Source organism: Benincasa hispida, chromosome 4 (genome assembly GCF_009727055.1).
Source record: "Benincasa hispida cultivar B227 chromosome 4, ASM972705v1, whole genome shotgun sequence".
NCBI lineage: Eukaryota > Viridiplantae > Streptophyta > Magnoliopsida > Cucurbitales > Cucurbitaceae > Benincasa > Benincasa hispida.
The window spans coordinates 38031582-38040002 of NC_052352.1; the positions used below are offsets into that span (position 1 = coordinate 38031582).

The window sequence follows — 8421 nt, forward strand, 5'->3', positions numbered from 1 at the left end:
ACTTCTTTCTTCCACTTACAATGAACAACTTCTCCTATTCACCTTGTTATTGACCCATGCAAACACTTTTTGAATGGAGGCCTCACCTAGGATGGCATGAAACCGAGCATGGATCTCACGATATTAACTCTTGGGGACGTAAAGCTAAAATAATACATCTATACTAGATTTAAACTACATTGTCTATGTGATAAACTCCTTTTAACACCTCATATCGCTCAACATGCTTATAAAACTGGGTTTAACATAACTAAGATACCGAATCGATCCCCAGGTAGCAGGTATTCCATAAACCGTCAACTTAAGTACCTCCAGCCTTAGACAGGATCTTGCTAGGTGAGTTATCTTGTAACCTTAGTTTTACAAGTTATTGACCTATTTTAACTATTAAAAAAAGTTGTGGATTTTGACCCTATGTGAGCATGCAATTTATCTTTGTTATAGATTTTAAAAGTCTAATTCATTTTATCACACTTATAACTTAGACAAAATTCATAACATACATCAAACATTTCATAAATTAATATAACAACTTATATTAATTCTCATGAAATCCTACACATGCATACTCTACATTATAACACTTGTAACATACTTCCAATGCATGAAACATGCTTATTCTATGGTAGGGTTTTAAATCTATATGGCATACTTTATGCACAAACAAATTTAATTTAATTAAAACCTACATTCATAATACATAATTAATTAAACACACTAAAGTGGACCAGTTTTTACATCCTAGGCTATCAAACAACTAGATTATTACAATAATAATTTAAAAAACAACCTTGAACTATTCTCGAACACTTCAAACTGGCCTAGACCAGTTGAAAACAGCTTGAATCAAACCTCCAAGGTTTCAAATATGGCTGAATTGATTGGAATGAGGTCGAATCGGACTGAACCCGTCCAACTAGATCGTTCTTCCTTCGTGCACACATTCTTGGAAAAAATATGAGCAGCATTACAATGCTATGATGAAGCGTTGCAATGTTGTGCCTTAGGTCCCAACTCCCTATTTTTGTTTCAGCTACATTTTGCTCCAAATTTCTTCAAATTATAGCTTAATTTCAACTCTATTTGACTCCAACAAACTTACAAACTCTTCTTCACACATTAAGGCCCATAAACAACTGGGCAATTACAATAAGTACAATAGATTAAAGCTAAATTTGATGCCAAAACCGTAATATATCAAACTTTAGCAACCAACAACATTCATCTCATGAAAAATCACCCACCAAGCTTAAATTAATGCAAATTGAGTGCTTAATCATGCTCTGATACCAATTGTTGGAATTAAAAATATGCAATTAGGATCTTAAGCACTCTAATTTCATTAATTTAAGGATCAAGCGTGCTAGTTCAAAACTGTAAAAACAAAGTTTGATGTGCAAACCTTAATAAAGTTTAAAATTGAAGCGTTCTATTGGTTTTTTTTTTTTATCACAAACACTTCATGGACCACTGCTAGAGTCTTCCACGCTATTCTTCGACTTGAGAACGGATGGTGGGATTCAAATTTGTGATGAATTTGAAGGAAAAAATGAGTTTAAGAGAGTTTGGAGTTCTTAATTTTGTGAGAGAAAATTTCAGCTTCCTAAGCCTCTAAGAAGAAATAATCTCAGCAATTCATCTTCTATTTAAAAAAGAGAACATGCAAGAGTAATCTTATCACCAATTCACAACAAATTGACACAAAATTTTTCACTAAAATAATGGGATTTGAGGTGTTAAAGAGAAAAAGTTTGGATAATTCCACTAACACATTTTTAATTAATTTTTTGAATTTTAAAAATTAAACAATTTAAATAAATTTTCATAAAATTAATTCAAATAATTAATTTCAAATAAAAATTAATTTGAATAATTAATTAAATAATTTAATTAATAATAATTTAATATCAAATTTTAAATAAATTATTAACATCAATCTCGATCATGAATTTCATTCACGTGTGTAATATTTAAATCACATTTAAATATTTTTCAACTCTCCAAATCGTTTAATTCATAACTAAACAACGATATGTTAAAAATATCGAATACAATTAACACTTACTCCCTAAGTCGAATTTGAACAATTCAAATTTTCTCATCACATTTTAAGGTTTAGTCTGATATGAGCTAGCAAGGGACCTAATGGACCTACAAATCATGAGCTCTAACGATCCAAGATTAAGCAGCTAAACTCTTTAACCTAACTAACCAACATTTGTTAACTATCGAGACACTCAACTATAGCCCAGTAGCTGTACTCTCCTCACTGTAGATATATTTATATTCACTCGATATAACCATGATTAGTAAGTCAATCCTTCACAAGTTGTTTATAATTACAGCTGGGTCAAAGTTACCATTTTACCCCTGAAATTACATTTTGTTCTTTAAGTCCTACTGATTCTCTAATGAACAATTGGTTTGTGGTCCAATAACCAAACTGAGTCCCTGTCGGGTCAATGAGAGGGTGAAGCCTCTTGTTTAAGACTCGTAGTCAACATTTAAGAAAACAACATATCTACTATTCTTAGAATCGAGTAGGAGTGAATTCCATTTTGTAGGACTATGTCCTCAACTATCTACCCAGTTTTATCCCTAAAATGGGGGGCATATTGAGTCAGTGAACTCAAGTCACTTTCACCCATGCAGATTAAAGGATAATCTCGAATAAACAGGAGTTCATAGTTAGCTCAGGATTAAGATCAAGTTACCTAGATCATTGTATTGAAATAGTTAGTCTTAACAATAAATGGTGTTATAAAGTAAAAATGACTATTTCACAGTTTGATTTTATACAAACTCATTGATAGGACACCTCCCCTTGCATATCTCAACATGAACGATTCAAGATCACATCGTTTGTATCAAATACAAAGTGGGTCACATCCATAGTGTCCTCAGGACAAGGTACCCAGCCTTATCCTTATATTATAGACCGTTTTGGCTACTAACTCAAACTTGATCCATTTTTATGTCTCCACATATAGTTCAAATATTCATGTAATAGCTAAGGGTTCTTAGTTTATTGGATTTAGAGTTTTTAAGTGTATTCACATATTCGATAACATCTTTACCGAATAAACCTCAATAACAACTTTATTGCTAAATATAATATATTTATTGTTTATAAACCACGAGTTTAGGACATAAAACCCAAATATTGTTTGTGGTCAGTGCTGCTCGTGGAAGTTTTGTTCGAGGAAGATCAAGTTCGAAGTTGTTCGAGACTTGGAGAGGAAACACCATGAAGAGAAGTCTTCAAGGGTAAATTTCTCATAATTTCTTCTCAAATCTCTGCAATATGCTTATTACCAAATGCACATTCATATGTATCTACAAGGAATTCGATTACTTGGGAAGGTAAGATTAGTTGATTTCCAGTTTTAAAGGTTTTAGACGAACCCAAATATCACTTTTTTGAGTATTGTGCTTAAATTCACATTCTTGTGACTACAAGTATTCTTTAGTATATGTTTATACATCTTTCAATAAGCACTTATTGATTGGATTGATACCTCGGTTATTAGATGCATGACTAGTTGCTATAGATTGATGCATAATCCGTAATTGTTATGTTTTCAATTTTCGAAGTAGCTAGAATCGGTACCATCTCTATGTGCCTTGTACGACATCCTAGAGTACGTTAGCTTCATGATCGATTCATGACTAAAGAACAAATCGGTTAATAAATTAGGTGTTACTTGTTAATTATTCGCTATGGTAGTACCTTATAACATAATGCAAATGTTTGACTTTTATGGAATGTTGTCGTGTTTAGTAGGACTACATTTAGTTTAATTAAGATGTTAGTCTTAATTAATAGCTTGAGATGCTTGATTTGACTTTTCCATGTCAAGTTGGTTGTGTGCTTGCGATTTTATTAAATAGCAATACCGTGATCGAAATTGCATCGAGTGATTCAATTCGTCTAAACTAGAATGCTTAGTGAGATTACTCAAATATTCCTTTTATTCTCATGTTTTTATTTTTTCCCGCTTTATTTTCTCTCTCCACACCAGTCACCAATCTGGGAAAAAAGATATGACATTAGATATCAATTCGAAATTGTAATTTGAAATACTTGAACTTATTTTTAAAAAACACAATTATATGGTTGATAGTATTTGTTTTCATAGATTATATTTAGACATGATCAAACTAAATTGAAAATTTTACTTTAGATTTCAATTAAAAATTAATTGAGCTAAATATTGTACCATTTAAATAGAGTTATTTATATGTAAATAAAAAAACATAAATATAGTTAATTAGATAAACTTTTTTTATTACTAAATGAACATATTAATTTAGTTTAATTATAAAATATGAAGATTAAAGAAGAGTGATTAATAAACTAATTGATCTAGATTTTTGTTCCATAGGAATCCTAAATTTTCATGAAAGATACAATCTCTTAAATGTCCGATCTATACTTAAATTTAGAGGTCTTTGAACTTTTGTATTTAGAGAAATTGAATTTTTGACTTATTAAACATTTTTTATATATAAAAAAATTTATTGTACATACTAATTAGACAAGTTATCAAATTTTATGTGTTATAAATCCTAAACATTCCATTGAAAGTTTGCCAATATATATTTTTTTAAAAAAAAATTCTATTTATAGCAGCTATAAACTTGAGATTGTACCAATTTAAATCTCAAACTTTTGTAAATATATCTACTTAAATACAAAATATTTTTACATGCATCTATTAATAATTTAGGAATAATATGTAACTTATCAAAAAAAATTGAATTAAAATATTATTTAAAAAAATGTGGATATATATCCCTTTTTATCATACATATACATAGCCCGACAATAAAGGTGTCGTGATCACCTTTACCTCTCTCAAATATGAAGTAAAGTTGAATCATCCCACAATTTTTGCATATCCCACATTTGTTACAAAGTGTTGAAATCCCAAAATCAAAAGGATTAATAAAAAAAAAATTCCCAAAAATTAATTATCCTAAAACGCCTAGGAAAGAAATATGGTTTTTTGGGAAGAATGAAGTGGTAGTTTTTTGTTTTAAAATTTGTGGGCGGCGAGCTTTGCTAGTACTCCGACGGCGAGGGAATTGGTGTAGGTGACCGGCTCGGTCATGGGCGAGTCCCAACGCTTGTCGACGAAGTTGTCGGTGCGGTCGGGGCCGCCGAGAATGGCGCCGGTCAGCTCGTTGGGATTGGGTGTGTTCTTGTTGAACCAGTCCACGAAACTCATTGGGCAGCTTACTACCACGTCCGGCGCCAGAACCGGCACCGACGCCCCACGGTGGTGGGCCTGTGTCGGCGGGTTGTTTCCGAATCCAACCATGTATGATCTTCCCAGTGGGTTTATTCCCAACACGTAATCCATCTGCATATTTCAACTCATTGTTTGAATCATTAGTTTTATTCAAATTCAAGTTTCGAAATATAACAAAAGAAAAAAAAATGTTGGTTAGTTATTGAGGTCTGTTGGGTTTTTATTTTGTTATCTGTTTTCTTAATAACAGAAATTTAAAAGGGTTTTTTTTTTCCGAAGTAAAATTGTAATGGGACAAAAATGTCAATATTCGAAAAATTAAAAGGAACGTGAGGATTTTCTATAGCGTTTGTGGAGGGAAGAAGATTTTGATCTTTAATGTTTGTGAACAAAAATAAGGAAAACAGTACATCCCGACTATATTTATTTTCGTGCCTTCTATCAAATTATTTAATCATAATTTATTATATGATAAATTCTTCGTACTTCTTACTTTTAAATATTTCAATAAAAAATAAATGGTAAAGTCGTCTTAAATTGGAACGTTAAAAAATATATTTTTTTTAAAAGGTCATTTTTTCTAAAGTAAATAATTTCTTGTGATTAATTGTCTTCAAAAAATTTTCAATTAATTTTTCTAGGAGATTGAATTTAAAAGCTAAAGAAAAAGAATTTTTTAAATAAATATTGAAAAAATGTTATGTTAGGTTTATTTTTTAAAAAAGACACTTTAATTAGGATTTTTTAGGGGAAAAACTAGAAAAAAGAACCAGAAAACTAAAAACGAAACGATGAAACTTTTTTTATTTATAAAAATTTCTCAAAAATAAAAAAAATATATAGTTTTATATTTTTAGAATTAGACTAGTGAATTCATCGTTTCTCTAATATAGGTGAACTAATATAGAAATTTAGGAGTAAACAAGAATATATTTCAAAAACTAAAAACGACAATTTTTTTCTTAATTTAGAAACAGAAACGTTATCAAAGAATTAAATACCTGTTTTTTAGCAAAGGCCATGAGCTGGGTTGAGTCAAACTGCACGGTGGCGCATTGAACAGTTTGCTTATAAGTTGCAAGGAGGTCGCTATAAGCACTGAACAAGAAAGCTGTTCCAGTAACATACTGTGTGTTGGCTCCATCCCTCATGTGAACCATTCCACCTAAACACAATTTCATTCATTTAATTAAAACGCTTAACAAAACAAATCATCCATAATTTAATTAACTGATCTCATATGAACATATAACTAAAAAAAATAGAGAACCTGGAGATATATAAATTTGGTGGTAAGGACTGTTTGGAAGATTGGAGCAAATATAACTATCTGCCTGATTCTTGTACATCTGTAATTCCTTCTCTCCTTCGAAATAGAACTGCCATTTTAAAACAGAAATATCATTTATATCCAATAATTGCAATAACTATATAACAACTTTTTAAATAATTGCATCGATCAATGATAATATTTTAGATCTGATTATTATATAAATCATTTTAATTTTATTTAAAAAAGTATGGTTTAAATTTGAGCGGAAGGGAACCTTGGAAAGAAGAATTTGAGCACCAGCATATTTGAGATCCCAGCTGAATTCCGCTACACTCGCACTAATGGACTCTTCTTGAATGTACTTCAAATAAACTGGTTTCCTTGTTGCAATGTATAGCCACGTGGCAGCCCACAACAGCTCGTCCTATGTAATTTTACCGTTAATTATGGTTAGAAAAACTCTAAAAAAAAAAATAGAAATTATTCAAACAGGTAACCACGAGCCTTTCAATCCATTGTGAGATCTCATTTAATAATTTTTTCTAAAAGAGAAAATTACATTGAAGCCAGAGTAAGAGCAATAGAAGGGGCACTCTCCATCATAGGTTCCTTTGTGGTTTTTAGCAAATTGAAAAAGCTGCAAAATAGAACTATATAAAAATTAAAAACCTTTTAATTAATTAATTATGTGTTATGAAATATAGAATTTAATTTAGAGATTAGTTATGTAAAAGTTAATAATTATATACCAATTTGGCTTTGTTGAGAAGCCGACGAGCATATGTACGATTGCAGCTTCTAAAGACCATGGAAGAAGAAGCCATGGCAGCTGAAGTTTCAGCTGCAATTTCTGTACCAGGTGTATTCGAATCAATTTGCAGAACAGTCCTTGGGGTCCTCATATTTTCTGGCCTAACCCAACATTCATGATCCTTTACTGGATCTCCTACCTTCAATAACATTATAATTAAATCATTTTTTAGATTCAAATTAAATAATATATATATTTTTTAACATTTAAAAAGTCAATTCAAATCGTATTTACTTCAACGTAGAGACGGTTACGACGAGAAGCAGCCTTAAGGAAATAATCAGTTCCCCATTGGATTGCAGCTTTGGTATTCTCCATTTCCCCAGCGGCTTCCAGCTCTGCCGGGTAAGTCAAGGCTGCCCATGCCAGAGTTGTTACGGTGAAAGCCATCGGAAGTCCGTACTTCACGTTGTCTCCTGCATCGTAATATCCTCCCACCAGGTCAACCTGCAATCAATAGGAGGTTTGGTTTGATAATTATTTAGTTTAGTTTTAATAAAAAGAGCTTTAAGCCATGTAAATTCAAAGAAGAATTAGAGAGCGAGAGAGGAGGATCGAACATTGGCAAGTTTTCCATCGTCGAGAGCGGAGTCACCTCTCCAAGCGGGGCGGTGATTAGGGGGGAGCTTGCCGGAGCGTTGAGCTTCGAGGAAAATAAGGGATTTGGTGAGAGCATCTTTGTAGTTCAAATCTGCATTAACAGCTCCAAGAAATATAATTGCTTGAAAGAAAAGTATCCAAGCCAGAAGAATAATGGGGGTTGTAGAAAGCTTGTTCTTCATAGCTCCCATGACCAAAAGTACTTTGAAAAAGAGGAGAGAGGCAAGGTAATTTGGAAGGAAGGAATGGAGGAGGAGGTGAATAAAAAGGGAAGAAATTAATTGGAATTATAATTAGGAAAGCATTTTTTATTTCTTTTTTGTGGTTAAAAGGGTGGAATTGAAATTAGAAGGTTATTGTTGAAGATTAAAAATGGAGAGTTATATTGGGATTAGGTTGTGAGAGGCGTGAGAATAAAGGAGAAGTTTAGTTGGTTGGAAAGGGGACAACATGGGACGTTCAGTTTATAAGGTTATTTTCGG

General features: G+C 31.8%; 1 protein-coding gene across 1 annotated transcript; it reads right to left on the reverse strand.

Annotated features, from left to right (window-relative positions):
• Positions 1–4826: 4826 nt before the first annotated feature.
• Positions 4827–8158, reverse strand: LOC120076515 (endoglucanase 16). Its single transcript, XM_039030367.1, has 8 exons — positions 7900–8158; positions 7574–7786; positions 7278–7478; positions 7088–7165; positions 6803–6952; positions 6526–6634; positions 6257–6420; positions 4827–5366 (listed from the first exon to the last, which is right to left on the reverse strand). Exons 1-8 carry the CDS (start codon positions 8128–8130, stop codon positions 5040–5042), a joined length of 1473 nt encoding a protein of 490 aa, XP_038886295.1. The 5' UTR covers positions 8131–8158; the 3' UTR covers positions 4827–5039.
• Between the last annotated feature and the right edge of the window lie 263 nt (positions 8159–8421).